General features: G+C 43.0%; 1 protein-coding gene across 2 annotated transcripts in view; it reads right to left on the bottom strand.

Moving 5' to 3' along the window:
- The window catches only part of szt2 (SZT2 subunit of KICSTOR complex), a 292,175-nt gene that overhangs the window by 114,067 nt on the left and 159,525 nt on the right, over positions 1-18,583 (bottom strand). For both annotated transcript variants that reach the window (XM_072510616.1, XM_072510617.1), the window contains 5 exons: positions 17,437-17,560; positions 17,230-17,341; positions 14,721-14,839; positions 13,341-13,505; positions 11,748-11,829 (listed from right to left, as the gene is read on the bottom strand). In XM_072510616.1, coding sequence (XP_072366717.1) covers positions 11,748-11,829; positions 13,341-13,505; positions 14,721-14,839; positions 17,230-17,341; positions 17,437-17,560 — 602 coding nt within the window. The remainder of the gene's footprint in view (positions 1-11,747; positions 11,830-13,340; positions 13,506-14,720; positions 14,840-17,229; positions 17,342-17,436; positions 17,561-18,583) is intronic.

The following is an 18,583-nucleotide window of genomic DNA, read 5'->3' as shown; positions in this document are numbered from 1 at the left end:
ACTAATTTGATTTGTCCAATCTATATGCAGATTAAAGTCACCCATAATTACAGATATAGTCCCTATATCGCAGTCGTCTCTAATTTTCTAATTAATACCATCCCTAACATCGTCACTGTAACTTTGGGGTCAATATACAACCCCAACTATGTTGTTTGCCCCATGGTATTTCTCAGCTCTACCCACAGATTCCATATTGTCAGAGCTAATATCCTTTCCTCACTACTGCATTAATTTACTCTTTAACCCGAAATGCCACTCCCACCGCCTTTTCCTTTTTGTCTGTACTGAATACCTCTGGATGTTTAATTCTCATCCCTGGTCACCCTGCAGCCATGAATCCGTAATCCTGACTGTGTCATACCCGTTCACATCTATTTGTGCATTAATTCATCCACTTTATTGTGAATGCTCCGTGCATTACGAAACAAAGCCTTAAGACTTGTCTTTTTAACATTCCTTGTCCCACCCTCATTATTTTTCACTGCGGCCCTGTTTGATTCTAGTCCTCGATTCCTCTACCTATCATTTTTCTTATCCTCTTTGTCTTTTGTTCTTGTCCGTGCTACCCACTCCTCTGACTCCTTGTAAAGGATCCCATCTCCCTGTCACTTTAGTTTAAACATTCCCCCACCACTCTAGCAAATACTCCCCCAGGACATCAGTCCTGGTCCTGCCTCGGTGTAACCCGTTCAGTTCGTACTGATCCCATCTCCCCCCAGAACCGACCCAATGTCCCAGGAATCTGAAACCCTCCGCCTCACACCATCTCTTCAGCCACATATTCATCTGATATATCCTACTATTTCTGCTTTGAGTAGAATGTCACTGCTAGTAATCAAGAGATCACTACCTTTGAGGTCCTACTTTTCAATTTACTTCCTAACTCCCTAAATTCTGCTTTTCGGGCCTCATCCCGTGTTTTTTTTTAAACCTATGTTGTTTGTACCATTGTGTACCATGACCACTGGTTGTTCATCCTCCCCCTCCAGAATGTCCTGTAACCACTCTGAGACATCCTTGATCCTCGAACCAGTGAGGCAACATACCATCCTGGAGTCTCACTTACAGCCAAAGAAACAAGTACCTATTTCCCTTACAATTTAATCTCCGAGAACTATTGCATTCCCGCACTGTTTACTCCTCCTTTATAGCAGAGCCAATCCTGATGAAATGAATTTGGCTATGCGGCTTTCTCCTGAGAGGTCATTCCCCCAAATAGTATCCAAACCGGTATATCAAAATTAAACAAAAATCACAAGCAATTCATCAAGGAGTCCACAAAATGGCATGAAATATTTAAATTGACCTTCAACATAGCATTTGAAAAACTAATAGCATAATAGTCAAAACCTGGGGATGGATTTTGAATTGCTTTTGGGGGTCCAAGACATCAGAGTTAGCTACCGGTAAATGATAGAGCACCAGTGCCATAGTGTCTATTCAGGTAGTTAGTCTTGGACGTGGGTGCTCTGGTCCACAGTGACCTGTGGCCTCATGACCCCCATGGCAGTTCCCTATGTGCAGTCATCAACGGCACCTGAATTTTTCTGCTGAAGGGAGACGCGTTGCCAAAGCTTTTCATTTTGCACTCATCAGGACAATGGCAAGAATGCCAAATTTCAAACAATGACAATGATTTATTATACAGGAGAAAAGGGTACTGATTAGTTGACAAGAGGCTCTGAGTGGCTGAGGCATTGCCATGGGGAAGGTTCCCTAAGTTTCTGGGTAATTCAAAAAAGGGGTACGACTTGAACATATTCCTTCTATTTGCAGAGAATGGGTCCCTGCGTATGAATGTATGTTGCTTCTAGTATGAGCCACATCACAAACTCGCCTGATTATCTTAAATAAGTTAGTGCAGCTATTAGTGTACTCGGGATTGTTCAGGAAGTGCTGCCTAATTGTGGAATCACATCTAACAGTAGATGTTTTGTTTGGGTTTGGCAAGGTACGTTGATTAAGTACGGTGGGTACGTTGGCCTACTTTGAACAATTGGAGGAACATGATTTTTGATGTAATCAGCCAATCGCTGGGACACCTGACATCGCACTGGCAGTGAAATTCACACATGGCATTAATCAACTGTGTGGTAGGCAAGCAGTCTTTTTGGACTGAAGGCAGCATCCTGGTAGTGGAAAATATCACTCTCAGAGTAGCAGCAGGAAGCTGCTTGCTCGACCTGTTGTTCAAATACTTGAGATAGTTTGCTTTTCCGGGTTAATTTGAAGTAGACTGGGCACTTTTTAGGTGACTTTCAAGCCTTATCGGCAATCTTGTAAATAGGGCCCCAGCCATTTTCTCACCCGACTAGCTTGACACAAAAATAGAGCGCATCAAAGCTATCCTGTCGGACCATGGCTATCCTGATCAGATCACGCTCACTGTGTATTACAGAAACTCGCAAACGGGCCAAAGACTGCTGGCTTCGGTCCACCTCAAATTGCCCTGGAAAGGTAAACTGCCTAAAAAATATGAACAATAGGTTCTAACTATGGTTATGAAGCTCATTTTTTCCCCTAGATTCAAACTTTTGTGGTCACCAAGATGAGAATATCAGTGTAGAAGTGAATATCATTCTACTTCAGGTACCCCAATATCCACTCTATTCTGATTTTAAGATGTCTGATTTTTGAGCAGATCTAAGAGCCCATCTAATTCAGGGGGAATCCTCATACATTTACGCTAAAGCAAATGCTTAATAGGACCACAGAAGAGAGTGAAGTGCCCAAAGGGGCCGAGCTGACAACTATCACCAGAGGGTCTTTCAGACAAGTTTAAATCTTTCCTTTGTGAGAGCCAGGAGGAGCCAGGCATGTTCCTCTGGGCCACACAAATGAAACATTTGGGGTTCATTACCTGCTGACTGCCCAGGAATTCCAATTCGGACCCTATACCTGCATTCACCTTGGGCCTGGAAAAGCGGGTGATTTGCTACATGACCAGGAAGATTTTCCCCACATCTAATGTCAAACCAAATAATTAAATGAAGAAACCTTCTACTTGAAATTGATAATTATCTCAATTCTTTTAATATTAAATACCCAAAGTTCATCGCAATTCCATTGGAACTTTGTAAGTCAATGCAGGCCACTGTGTGAGTCATCGTCTTAGAAACTGAAAGTAAGACATATGCCAGCTTTGTGACCAAATGAGGTGCCAGATTCAATGATCTCGAAGAGTCATAATGAACTACAATTATCAGGATGTTTATTATCAAACAGTCTATGAATATCAACAGAATATCAATGTTCTAATATAAAACATGCAGCAGAGAGCAATAGCGAACATGCAGTGATATCATAACACCACTCCCCCACCCTGCTCAAATGTTTACACACTAAAAGAACTATAGCATTGGATTTCATACCAATATTGTACTCAAACACTCAGCCAAGGTGGCTAAACCAATAATGGAAATTAAATTGGATTGGGGAGTTTAGAGAGGACAAAACCAACAAAAGAAGCAGCGAGGGAGGGTTTTAATAGCACACTGCTGCATCTACAAGTTAAGCAATACCTTGGAACTGGGAGGGTGGAAATAGATGCTGCACAAGTTCCACCATGGTACCTACATCAATGAAAGAACATTCGTAGATAGCTTGTTCACCTAAAACATCTTCAACACCAATAATTATTAGAGGACAGACTCTATACAAACTGAACAAGTTCTAGGATGGAAAAGTGGGACAACAAAGTACGACAAAAAAGGACAACGGCACATGATAAGGACTTACTAACCATTGCTTTGGTAAGTGCGAGAGTGTAGGTAAGTGAAAGAGAAAGAGGCACCAAGTAGAGAAAAGGCATGAAGACACATCTGGTCCAGTCCAACAGTGGTGTCCAGGTGGAATAGTAACTTTATTTTAGACTTCCGAACATATGGAGAAAATACACAGCTGGGGTCCTGTCCTGCACATGCCACAGTTCAAGCTACTTGCAAGGGAACAGCAAGATTCAGCATTTTCAAACACCACTGTTTCACAAAAGAACTGGCAAAACTGTGGAAGGAATGCTTTGCCCAATAGCCAATGCTGCTAATTCTGGCAGTATGGAAACATCAGAAAAGGTGGGGACACGATTACTACCTGTTGGACAGCAAGGAAACAAACAGGAGCACCAATGTAGATTTGAGACAGTAGATTTCGGACAATGTGGTCTCCTTAATTATGCACTTAAATAATGATACTGTTTCAAATTTGACCTGCCAAATTACCACGGTCCTGACCTCAACTGTGACACTTTGGGAGAGTATGCCAAACAGAGGCACAGACATCTCAATCTAGATGGTGAAATGCTGTGCCGAGATGAGTTTACACTTTCTAACTGTCAGTGCCACACAGCACAGTTGGATGTTTGACAACAAGCTTCTCCCAGAGTTCTTAGTATCAGTCTGTTTTTGACTGTTTTAAGGGACACAGCAAATTGTGTGGATGGGGTCACAGTGGTTAGCACTGCTGCCTCACAACACCAGGGACCCAGGTTGATTCCAGCCTTGGGTGACTGTGTGAAGTTTGCACGTTCTCCCCGTGTCTGTATGCTTCAGGTGCTCTGGTTCCTCCCACTGTCCAAAGATGTGCGGGTTAGGTGGATCGGCCATGATTGATGTGTGGGGTTATGGGGATAGGACGGTGGAGTGGGCCTAGCTAGAGGCTCCTCCAGAGGATCGTGCAGACCCGATGGGCCAAATGGCCTCCTTCTGCATGGCAGGGATTCTATGGAAGTAGAAAGTTACAAACGGTCATTAAACAACGGCAGATGAAGTTCAATGTGGGTCCTCTGGGGACATTCATTTTAGATCAGAGAGAGACATGTATTTTCTTAATTTGGATCATGTGGATTTATGGATTAGAAACTGGATTGAAATCACAACATTTGAGTGGCTGCACACAGTTTTAGAATGTTCTTAGCATTTTTAATTTGCACTATGAGTAGGTGGTCTTTTCACTGATATGATTTTCTGTAGAGAAGCTGCAAAGGAGTGAAGAGATTTAGGTGCTATAGACAGAAATCAATAAAAAGCAAGTACACAAGTACAAACAACATGAATTAAATAGGCTAATGGAATCTCAGCCAATATCAAGGCAAGGGAGTGATGTACACAGCTTTCAGCAGATACTATCTGGAATACTGTGTTCTGTCTTGGCACCGAACCTCAGGAAAGGTGTACGAGCCTTGGCACGAGCACAGTGCAGAATCAGCAGAATGAAACAAGAGTGTAAGTAAACGGTTAGATTAAGAGGATAAATTGCATACACTTGGCTCGCATTGCCTTCAGTTTACAAGGTTGAGGGGGTTATCTCACCACGGAGATTAAAATCATAAAGGAACTTGAACAAAGAACAAAGAACAAAGAAATGTACAGCACAGGAACAGGCCCTTCGGCCCTCCAAGCCCGTGCCGACCATACTGCCCGACTAAACTACAATCTTCTACACTTCCTGGGTCCGTATCCTTCTATTCCCATCCTATTCATATATTTGTCAAGGTGCCCCTTAAATGTCCCTATCGTCCCTGCTTCCACTACCTCCTCCGGTAGTGAGTTCCAGGCACCCACTACCCTCTGCGTAAAAAACTTGCCTCGTACATCTACTCTAAACTTTGCCCCTCTCACCTTAAACCTATGCCCCCTAGTAATTGACCCCTCTACCCTGGGGAAAAGCCTCTGACTATCCACTCTGTCTATGCCCCTCATAATTTTGTATACCTCTATCAGGTCGCCCCTCAACCTCCCTTCGTTCCAGTGAGAACAAACCGAGTTTATTCAATCGCTCCTCATAGCTTATGCCCTCCATACCAGGCAACATTCTGGTAAATCTCTTCTGCACCCTCTCTAAAGCCTCCACATCCTTCTGGTAGTGTGGCGACCAGAATTGAACACTATACTCCAAGTGTGGCCTAACTAAGGTTCTATACAGCTGCAACATGACTTGCCAATTCTTATACTCAATGCCCCGGCCAATGAAGGCAAGCATGCCGTATGCCTTCTTGACTACCTTCTCCACCTGTGTTGCCCCTTTCAATGACCTGTGGACCTGTACTCCTAGATCTCTTTGACTTTCAATACTCTTGAGGGTTCTACCATTCACTGTATATTCCCTACCTGCATTAGCCCTTCCAAAATGCATTACCTCACATTTGTCCGGATTAAACTCCATCTGCCATCTCTCCGCCCAAGTCTCCAGACAATCTAAATCCTGCTGTATCCTCAGACAGTCCTCATCGCTATCCGCAATTCCACCAACCTTTGTGTCGTCTGCAAACTTACTAATCAGGCCAGTTACATTTTCCTCCAAATCATTTATATATACTACAAAGAGCAAAGGTCCCAGCACTGATCCCTGTGGAACACCACTGGTCACAGCCCTCCAATGAGAAAAGCATCCCTCCATTGCTACCCTCTGCCTTCTATGGCCTAGCCAGTTCTGTATCCACCTTGCCAGTTCACCCCTGATCCCGTGTGACTTCACCTTTTGTACTAGTCTACCATGAGGGACCTTGTCAAAGGCCTTACTGAAGTCCATATAGACAACATCTACTGCCCTACCTGCATCAATCATCTTAGTGACCTCCTCGAAAAACTCTATCAAGTTAGTGAGACACGACCTCCCCTTCACAAAACCGTGCTGCCTCTCACTAATACGTCCATTTGCTTCCAAATGGGAGTAGATCCTGTCTCGAAGAATTCTCTCCAGTAATTTCCCTACCACTGAAGTAAGGCTCACCGGCCTGTAGTTCCCGGGATTATCCTTGCTACCCTTCTTAAACAGAGGAACAACATTGGCTATTCTCCAGTCCTCCGGGACATCCCCTGAAGACAGCGAGGATCCAAAGATTTCTGTCAAGGCCTCAGCAATTTCCTCTCCAGCCTCCTTCAGTATTCTGGGGTAGATCCCATCCGGCCCTGGGGACTTATCTACCTTAATATTTTTTAAGACACCCAACACCTCGTCTTTTTGGATCACAATGTGACCCAGGCTATCTACACCCCCTTCTCCAGACTCAACATCTACCAATTCCTTCTCTTTGGTGAATACTGATGCAAAGTATTCATTTAGTACCTCGCCCATTTCCTCTGGCTCCACACATAGATTCCCTTGCCTATCCTTCAGTGGGCCAACCCTTTCCCTGGCTACCCTCTTGCTTTTTATATACGTGTAAAAAGCCTTGGGATTTTCCTTAACCCTATTTGCCAATGACTTTTCATGACCCCTTCTAGCCCTCCTGACTCCTTGCTTAAGTTCCTTCCTACTTTCCTTATATGCCACACAGGCTTCGTCTGTTCCCAGCCTTTTAGCCCTGACAAATGCCTCCTTTTTCTTTTTGACGAGGCCTACAATATCACTCGTCATCCAAGGTTCCCGAAAATTGCCGTATTTATCTTTCTTCCTCACAGAAACATGCCTGTCCTGTATTCCTTTCAACTGACACTTGAAAGCCTCCCACATGTCAGATGTTGATTTGCCCTCAAACATCCGCCCCCAATCTATGTTCTTCAGTTCCCGCCTAATATTGTTATAATTAGCCTTCCCCCAATTTAGCACATTCATCCTCGGACCACTCTTATCCTTGTCCACCAGTACTTTAAAACTTACTGAATTGTGGTCACTGTTACCGAAATGCTCCCCTACTGAAACATCTACCACCTGGCCGGGCTCATTCCCCAATACCAGGTCCAGTACCGCCCCTTCCCTAGTTGGACAGTTTACATATTGTTTTAAGAAGCCCTCCTGGATGCTCCTTACAAACTCCGCCCCGTCTAAGCCCCTGGCACTAAGTGAGTCCCAGTCAATATTGGGGAAGTTGAAGTCTCCCATCACCACAACCCTGTTGTTTTTACTCTTTTCCAAAATCTGTCTACCTATCTGCTCCTCCATCTCCCGCTGGCTGTTGGGAGGCCTGTAGTATACCCCCAACATTGTGACTGCACCCTTCTTATTCCTGATTTCTACCCATATAGCCTCACTGCCCTCTGAGGTGTCCTCTCGCAGTATAGCTGTGATATTCTCCCGAACAAGTAGCGCAACTCCGCCTCCCCTTTTACATCCCCCTCTATCCCGCCTGAAACATCTAAATCCTGGAACGTTTAGCTGCCAATCCTGCCCTTCCCTCAACCAGGTCTCTGTAATGGCAACAACATCATAGTTCCAAGTAGTAATCCAAGCTCTAAGTTCATCTGCCTTACCCGTAATGCTCCTTGCATTAAAACATATGCACTTCAGGCCACCAGACCCGCTGTGTTCAGCAACTTCTCCCCGTCTGCTCTGCCTCAGAGCCACACTGTCCCTATTCCCTAGTTCTCCCTCAATGCTCTCACCTTCTGACCTATTGCTCCCGTGCCCACCCCCCTGCCATACTAGTTTAAACCCTCCCGTGTGACACTAGCAAACCTCGCGGCCAGGATATTTATGCCTCTCCGGTTTAGATGCAACCCGTCCATCTTATACAGGTCACACCTGCCCCGGAAGAGCTCCCAGTGGTCCAGATAACGGAAACCCTCCCTCCTACACCAGCTGTTTAGCCACGTGTTTGTCTGCTCTATCTTCCTATTTCTAGCCTCACTGGCACGTGGCACAGGGAGTAATCCCGAGATTACAACCCTCGAGGTCCTGTCTTTTAACTTTCTGCCTAGCTCCCTGAACTCCTGCTGCAGGACCTCATGCCCCTTCCTGCCTATGTCGTTAGTACCAATATGTACAACGACCTCTGCCTGTTTGCCCTCCCCCTTCAGGATTCCCTCTACCCGTTCGGAGACATCCTGGACCCTGGCACCAGGGAGGCAACATACCATCCTGGAGTCTCTTTTACGTCCACAGAAGCGCCTATCTGTGCCCCTGACTATAGAGTCCCCTATTACTATTACTCTTCTGCGCTTTGACCCTCCCTTCTGAACATCAGAGCCAGCCGTGGTGCCACTGCTCTGGCTGCTGCTGTTTTCCCCTGATAGGCTATCCCCCCCGACAGTATCCAAAGGGGTATATCTGTTCGAGAGGGGGACAACCACAGGGGATTCCTGCACTGACTGCCTGCCCTTTCTGGTGGTCACCCATTTCTCTGCCTGCACCTTGGGTGTGACCACATTTACATAACTGCGATCTATGACGCTTTCCGCCACCTGCATGCTCCTAAGTGCAGCCAATTGCTGCTCCAACCGAACCATGCGGTCTGTGAGGAGCTGCAGTTGGGTGCACTTTCTGCAGATGAAGCCATCCGGGACGCTGGAAGCCATCTGAGGAGATGGATGCAGAAAAACTATTTATTCTGGTGAAGAGATCCAGAGCAGGAGGAAATAATCTTAAAATTATAGCCATTTAGGAGTGAATTAGGAAGCATGTTTTCATATAAAGGATAGTGTGCATCTGGAACTCGCTCCCTAAATGGCTGTGAATACGGTTAGGATATCAAATAACATGAAACAAAAGGGGTAAATGGACTTGAGAAGCCTTGATCTAACCAAATGGCGGAATAGAGCAGAAGAGATGAATGCTAAGCTTACTGCTGCCTGCAGGTAGCATAGACCAGCGTAGCAATGTGCAGTGAAATATTGCAAGGTATCAGCAGTTCTTCACACAGAAAGATATGGGGAAAAACAAGGTGCTGAGCTAATACCGAGTGAATCTCAATGACTATATGCAGTAACACTGCAAACTATCAGAAAGTGGAGTTACTTCTGTGCCCAATCAATTGGTAGTGGTGTGCAGCAGGAAAATGTATTACTTAGATTAGTCATTTTTAAAAGCAATCAACACCATCATTAAAATACAATAACAAGGTCCTTTTGCACCAACTGGGAAATTCATTGTCAGCTTATTGTTACCATGGTGAGCAATGTGCAGTAAACCTAATGTAATCCTGTGTGAAGACTGATCATTAAAACATTTTTCTTTTGAATTTAACAAACATTGACATGCAAGATTCACCCAAGCAGACATTTTAATCTGGTTTTAGATTTTGTTAAATTATTACTGTTGCCAGCTATTTTTCAAGAGGGATTTGAATGCTGCAGAATCGAGGCAGCTTTCATTCTCTGCCCTATCTCCTATCCATGTCCCAAATCAGTATTGCTTTTCATCCACAGTTTCGCTCTCCTTACTTTCCTACAGTAGTCATACTTTCCCTTAGTTCCTTCCTTTTATCATCATAGAATTTACAGTGCAATGGTGCAATGACGGCAATGGTTCTCCCTCCTTACCTTTCTCCTCCACCACAGCAGTAATTATACTTCCGCACTCCTCGCTGATGCCCACCAAAGTATTAGCTCCTGTAAAACCACAGCACCATGATTCATTTCATCTATCTCATCTATTTGTCATGCTTCCCTTTGTGCCATACAACGTCATGTTCCTGTGCCCTCTGCTTTCCGTCTGTGGAAATTTTATTTTACCTTCTCCATTGTACATTCCCACACCTCTCACGGATCTTGGCAGCAGATTCTTATTCTCCCCTCTTCCGTGCTGCGTGGCGTTACTGTTCTATTTCGTCTGCTCCACAACAGCACCATTTCAGCTTCCAATCTCATATCAGAAAACGCACCACTCTATCCTACAGCAGGATCAGTTCCTTTCCCCCGATTTATCTGCGCATCAATGCCTTGAGAAGCAATGCTGGTCAGGTTGGGTTAGATGTCTAGCATCTTTAGTGAGCAGTTACATGCTCAGATCGTCCCAGGCAACTAAATTTGAGCCAATGGCTAACAGAATACTACATATATTTGCAATACTCCTTCATTTTATTGGCATCGATCCCAGAAGTCCAAATATTTGGGCATACTGTCACACTTGTTGTCACACTAGACATACTGCCACACTTTGTTGCATGTGACACTGGCATGTATTGTTTGAACCTGAGACCCTGGAGGATCTTGCAGCAGTTTGAACAAACACAACCCCCATGGCTGACAGCCTAAAGGAATCCCAATGCCACCACTGCTGCTTCCATGGTAATTACACTGAAGGTCATGATGTGCCGATCATTTGCCCAGAGTTAATCAAATCTAGACCTGCGGATAAGCCCTTATTACCAGCTTTCTTACTGATGTTCACGATAGAGAAGATCTTAATGATTTTTCCCAGATATACCAGCTGGTACTGTCTATTATTTGGTCCATAAATCTTCCTGATCCTGGCATCCAGACAATTACCGAGTGAACTGGAACCAGAAGAATATTTCTTTAAGGATGTAGTATTTACAATCTTAGCCTGAGGGACAACATAATCATAATGCCCACATCGGAATCATTTTCAACTGAATGAGATAGTCAAATCAATCTGTTCCACTGATATTGGAACTAGGTCAGATCTTGAAGTCTCAGTGAGTGGAAGGCAGTGAAAATAGGCCCGCCAAATAGATGCAATCCGGGCATGAACCAGATGCCAAAGTAAATGAAAAAAGCAAACTTTAGAATCCTTGGCAACAAGTGCACGAAACTGCAGAAAATACTTTTTCTCAACCTCAGGCTAAGAAATTTGACAAATTCTAAACACGGCGAATGTGTTCCAGAATTAAGCTAGAAGCATAATTGAGAAGAACAATGACCCTGAGTTTCCATTAAGACATAAAGCGACAGCAGCCTTACTCTATACCAATGGCAGAATGTCCCATGTGTAAATTGAGATTATTGAATGATGCAAGTTTAATTTGGTTGCTAGTTTTCTCTTTACTAAGGAAAATAGAGGCAGTGTGCCATATCTTTTTTAAATGGATGCACATTTAATCATCTGCTGTAAAGAAAGCTTCATGTTACCTTTCCCACCAGTTCCTTGACCACCAGGTTTATTGTAGAGGTAGATATCTGCATCGGTTACACTTCTTCCGTGAGTGTAGTGCTGTCGGAAAAAAATTCACAAGGACAATCAATTCACCATTAAAACTAATCCCAATCACCTCTCATAAAATAGTCACCAAATCCCATCTATTTAACTGCTTTTAATAAAAAGGAATAACCCCTGCACATGTACATAGAACATAGAACAGTACAGCACAGAACAGGCCCTACGGCCCTCGATGTTGTGCCGAGCAGTGGATAAAAGGAGAACATCTTACTCATAACTGCATACAGTAACTGGTTTGTTGGTCTATCATCAACTATACAAGCATGAGTATACATTAAGAAAAAGGGAGCAATTCACTAATATTTGGAACTACATGCTTTGCGTCATCGTTTGCAACTGCAGAGTGAATAATGAGTACATTTACTTTTGCTTCACGAATAGATAGTTAAATAGATGATAAGAAAATATTCATGTAATATCATAGGTGCATAACCTTACAATAGCAATGGGATCAGATTATTCCTGCAGGCTTTTGTACCCTTCCGTCAGGCTCAAATAGGGTCCAGAAACCCACATTGCGTAGGGAAACAGGCTTTCACTGTGGCGAACAATTAATGGCCAGAGGGCAGGCTCACTATCCAATTAGGAACAGCTTGATGCTGGAAGGTCAACAGAGAGTTTCAAGGTTGAAAGGAGCAGCAGGGCAGTTAAATTATCTGCTCCCCACTGTCCATGTGGAGTTTGCATATTCTCCCCGTGTCTGTGTGGGTCTCACCCACACAACCCAAAGAGGTGCAGGGTAGGTGAATTGGGCACGCTAAATTGCCCCTTAATTGGGAAAAAATTAATTAGCTGCTCCTACCTGGAGGTCACCTGGAAAATATGTTGATAGGCCTTAACAGGCAGGGAACCCTGCCACCCCTGTCCAGTCATGCCTCCAGGGAAACGGCCCTAGGGGTGGGAGGGAGCCAGGGAACTAGGATGTAGGCTGGTGGCGCTATTCTTAGTGCCAGCCCACTTCCATTTCAGATCCTAGCGGGGCCTAACAAAATCTCCCATGTAACACAGTATCAGCAGAGGTTCATCACACTGTAGGCATTCTGTGAATGCGCGGAATTTCTAAAATGTAAATTGTAGGAACAAGCTTTGCCCTCCCACTGATTTCTGTTCTGACACCAATATATTATTTTCAGTGAATTGTAATAATTGGAAGCATATTAAAATTCAAGCCCATGATCCCATTGTTTCATTTTGGCCCTGGTTAAAATGTCAAATCGTAATCATTCTTAAGGGTGTACGGTAAAACTTGTCATGCAAACTCCACCCTATGTCAGTCTGTTAAAAATAAGACCGAAAATAAGACACACAAAAGAAAAACTACAAAACCCATAGGCCCAAAGCTGCAAGGAGTCAGATCGTTACAGCTAGGTTTAAATAAAACAAGACACATGGATATGAAATACATTGTCCCACCATGCCAGAACAAATATTTCGCCTTTATGTATTATGCTTTTAGGAACAGCCAACATCTTCAGCTAGTAGCAGCCCTATAGCCCAAAATATACCTGGAAGTGATGTTCGACATTACTGTCTGTGTATTTTGGAGTATGGAGGAAAATCAGCAGGTTCTGACGCAGGTAATATGCAACAGCGTATAGCCAAGGTAGACAGCAGTGCGGGATTGTGAACTGCACCACTTCAGTGGGTGGTGTGCCAGGTGGCTGTATGAACTGCAAAGAGAAAAATATATAGTTTTCAAAAAGCAATTGGTCAAAGATTTCCCAAACATCCAATCTGAATTAATTTGATGAGCCAATACATGCCATAGGAATGTGCTGCAATGCATCGCTGCCATACAAGTTATGTGCTTCAAGTATTATGGTGCTGACCAGTCAGGTCAATTTTTGTCAGTACCAAAAACCACAAGGCATAGGAGCAGAGGTAGGCCATTCGGCCCATCGGGTCTGCTCCGCCATTCAATGAGATCATGACTGATCTGATAATCCTCAACTCCACTTCCGTCCTTTTCCCCATAACCCTTGGTATCCTCACTGATTAAAAACCGGTCTACCTCAGCTTTGAACATAGTTAATGACCCAGCCTCTACAACCCTCTGTGGTAAACAATTCCACAGATTCACCACCTTCTTGAGAAAATAAATTTCTCCCCAACTCAGTCTTAAACAGGGGGCCCATTACTCAGGTCACAAATTGCTGAGTGTCACAGTGAACACCAATCAGAGGAAGGACAGAGATATAATCGGAATGGTTTGTAAAGGTGTGTTTTAGAAACAAGTAGGACTTTGTGGGGGGAAATTATAAGGTAGGTTTTACTATTGTGGCTCGAAATGAAATTCTCAATGACTATCTGAAAGTTTTAGAAGCAAGTCAATAAAAAGGTAGAAGAGTTTTTTTTTAAATAATCGCAGTGACATTAACTTTTAAAATCATAGTTTTCAAACTTAAAAACAATTGCACAAATGCCCAGTCATAGCAGCGATCCACTACTGCCACCCTGTGGGCTTCTTTTGTTCCAATACAACCCAGCTAGAATCAACCAAGACTAGGACTTTATGCTCCATACATAAAAGTGATTACCATAAACGTCTTTATTGACTAATAATGCTTTTAAAATATAGTTCAGTTTTTGAAACTGCGGTACTTTGTCCTTTTCACCTGAGATAATTTGCTAGCATTGTTAGAGCTGGTATATCTGTGATAGTTCACAAGACTCACAAAATAAGTGAGGTCTCCATTGCTGCCCGAACAATGGACCATTTATAGTTCCAGGAATCTGATGTCATATCACTTCAGTAAAAGCTGCTTATACCTAGTAATATCGAAATTCTGCTTCATACGTTCAACAGTAAGACAATGGAGGGACGGATAGTAGAAGTGCAACCAGCCACTTCCTCATTTTAAGTTACATTTTAATGCTTCCGATACCTCTACATCAGCGGGAGTCAGTTTACAGTTTCTGACCAACATGACGGTGATGATATCGAGCGTTGCCTCATCCAATCGCCTTCGTAGGACCTTCACCAATTCATCAGTGATTTCAGGTCCTGAAAACACAGTAATGCAGCAGCATTATCATGAACGACAAATCAGACTAAGATGTGCACAAAATAGACCTATTTGGGATAACCCACCAAACTATGAGATGTGCATTTGCACTGACAATAAGAAGTGTTTTGCATGGACCTTTGTTACAAACGGAAGATTCCAATATACTTCAACTGATTGTGATGAATATTGCAGTAACCCCATAATTACCACCAACTACTATTTTTACACAGAATATACAGCACAAAGTGGTCCACTTTGGCCAAACAGTCCCTGTCAGCTTTTATGCTGTGCTCGCACCTCCTCTCATCTAGATAGCTGGTTTGTGATGCAGAACAAGGCCAGCAGCGCGGGTTCAATTCCCGTACCAGCTTACCCGAATGTGGCAACTAGGGGCTTTTCACAGTAACTTCATACTTGTGACAATAAAATATTAAATCATCACATCCCTCTATTGTCTACCCCCTCATAGCTTATCTGACTTGCCCTAAAATGCAACTACATTGTTCATCTCAACTACTCCCTGTAGCAGTGAATTACACGATGGAGTGAATTTGTGGGCAGTTGAAGATAGGTAGTGAGAAAGAAGGCGGCTCTTACAGATCTGCTAGTAGTAGGTTTTAGAAGGTGAAAGAGGGAACATCTCTCAACTTTGTTATAGAAAAACCATACAATTTGTAATGGTTAAGAAAACTGATGCCGGAAATCACAGAAGACTATAGTGCAGAAGAGGCTCTTCAGCAAATCGAGTCTGTCCCAACGCATGAAAGGACCTGACCTGCCCACCTAATCCCACTTGCCAGTACTTGGCTCATAGCCTTGAATATTATGGCATGCCAAGTACTCAGCCACATACTTTTTAAAGGATCTGAGGCATCCATCCTCCATCAAACTCCCAGACAGTGCATTCCAAACTGTGTCTGAAATCAAATCTGAAGTCCAGTTAGCTAAGGAAACTAGAGAAATGAAGAATGGTGTCCAAGAAGTCTGGAGTTAAGCGAACAGAAAAAATATGGTTTAGAAGAATTCAAGGAAGAGTGAACAGAGTGTTCTGAATTAAAGAGACAATTGCAGCAACCAGATTTAAAGTGGGACAACATCCTTCAAAGGTAAATCAAAGGTTTGACACTATTTTAATACAGTCTGGGAAGAGAGTTAAAGCAATTGTGAGAAGTTTGCACAGTAGTCAAGACAAAGAAATCCTAAAGGGGATGTGTAAAATCTTGGACTGAATTCACTGTTAGAAGTGGCGAGGAAACTTTATTTAAAGTTATTTGGAAAACCTAGTCTGGATTTTAAAATGCAAACCGCTAAGGGAAAGCATAATTATAGGAGAAGATTTTAAAGTTTGTTTTTGGGAGTGGAGTTTGGAAACTCTCACATAACAATCATCTGGGGGGATTCAGTGGCAAAATCCACAGACACTAACTAACTTGGATTCAGAATGTTAATTTGACCACAGTCATCAGGTATGCTTAGAAGTGACTTTCTGTGTTAATGAGACCATTGTAGCTTAAGATGTACTTGGTAATCGAAGTTAATCTTTAAATCAGTGAGTATTTGTTAAGCTAAGGGGGGAGCAAAGGAGTATTGTATAATAATCCAACTTTTCATGTTTAATAATATTTTTTTCTTGTTGTTAAACCTAATTAGTGCTCCTGTGACTCTGTTCCTCCACATTTTATTTCTTTTAAGTGCTACGGTCTTTTGAGCCAGGGTTCCATTCTGGAATCTTCACGTCCAGTTCAAACATCAACTGGTATCATAACATTATTATGGCAAGATCCTATGGCATTATTCCAAGGAAAGCTGGGGAGTGCTTCATGGTGCCCTGCCCAATATTCATCCGACAACCAACATCCTTAAAACAGATTATCTGGTCATCATTATATTTCTATTTGTGCACAAAGCTGGCTGCTATGTTTCCTACTTCACTGTAAAGTCATGCGAGGTGCTATATAAATGCAGGTTTTTCTTCTTTGGAACACATTTTCAATGGTTAGAGTTGGAGATATCAGCAGGATTATTTGATAAGTGTAGAATTTCACTTGAAACAGGAAATGAGGGAGAGACAAAAACTGAATTTGAGAGACACAGAACGTGTGTAAATTTGTTAGGCTAGCTGATTGCACGGGCTCAGCCTCAGCTTATAGTGTAGATGACATTTCAATCAGTCACTAGAATAAGAGTGCCACAAAAGATTTTGATTAAAAGTGCTTCCTTAATGTTACAAGGCAGGCTTTCACAGCTAAATATACCATTTTGGAAGTTTGATTGCTCATCACTTTGTAATTTCACTTGTTACTCCTGGATACATTTTCCTAAGTTTACAACAATTTTATTCCCACATTGCAGGGTGTTTCAACTTTACTGGAGATTGCAAACTTACCTGCCTGTCCGACACCATGTACCATCAGCAGAATGTGCTTATCTACTTGTCCAACAGGTCGCGCTGACTCTGCACTTCGGGAGGGTGTGGAATCAACATAGGGTCGGAAACTCTGGATTAAACATGAAAGAACAGAAATTATGAGAAAAGTACAAATCAATTTAGATGGAAATGAGGGATGGACTAAAGAACATTATTTGATTTTACCCCTAGCTCATCCACAAATATGGGTTCCTGACTGCGTGTTAAAGCCAGTGAACGAGAAGACAGCATGGGCTGAACCTCCCTCTCCGAGTCTGGTGTATTTCCAGTGCATGTTGTTTCAGACAGTCTGTAAGAATGGACAAACAGTGAAGAGAGGATGCAATCATTACAAGTAAAATACTAGACTATATGTGATGTGTTTAAAAAGAGAAGTATAATGACAAACACCTGCTGCTTAATATTGCTTTACAATACTATTATTGGCCAACACAGTAGCACAGTGGTTAGCACAGTGGTTAGCACTGTTGCTTCACAGCACCAGGATCTCGGGTTCGATTCCCGGCTTGGGTAACTGTCTGTGCGGAGTTTGCACGTTCTCCCTGTGTCTGCGTGGGTTTCCTCCAGGTGCTCCTGTTTCCTCCCACAAGTCCCAAAAGACATGCTGTCAGGTAATTTGGACGTTCTGAATACTCCCTCTGTGTCCCCAAACAGGTGCCGGAATGTGGCGACTAGGGGTTTCTCACAGTAAAGCCTACTTGTGACAATAAAGATTATTATTATTATGGCATGATACAACAGCATACCATTATTTTGAAAAAGTCAATATCAATTTCAATAGTCTATAATGCCTATATCAATCGTGGCCTAATCAAGTAATGAACAAGCAAGGTCAGTGGGGGAGGTGGTGGCACAGTGGTAATGTCACTAGACTAGCAATCCATAAGGCCCAGGCTAATGCACTGGGAACACGGGTTCAAATTTCACCATGGGAATTTAAATTCAATCAAATCAATTAATAAATCTGAAATTAAAAGCTAGACTCAGTAATAGTGACCATTGTCGATTGTTGTAAAAACCCATCTGCTTCACTGATGTCCTTGAGGGAAGGAAATCTGCATCCTTACCTGGTCTGGTTGACAAGTGTCTCCAGACAAACAGAAATGAGGCCGACTCTTAAGTAGCCTCTAAAACAGCACAGCAAGCGACTCAATTGCATCTAACCATGATGAAGTCTGAAAGGAATGAAACCATTGACTAAGGCACCACTGTGCTACATTGCCATCTGGTAACACTAGTTGATGCTTTTCAGAGTCTGAAGGATGGAGAAAACTGGAAAATCTACTATCCACATGGGAATACTGAATTCTGG

Source organism: Scyliorhinus torazame, chromosome 7, assembly GCF_047496885.1.
Source record: "Scyliorhinus torazame isolate Kashiwa2021f chromosome 7, sScyTor2.1, whole genome shotgun sequence".
NCBI lineage: Eukaryota > Metazoa > Chordata > Chondrichthyes > Carcharhiniformes > Scyliorhinidae > Scyliorhinus > Scyliorhinus torazame.
This window is presented reverse-complemented; position numbering and strand designations above follow the sequence as displayed.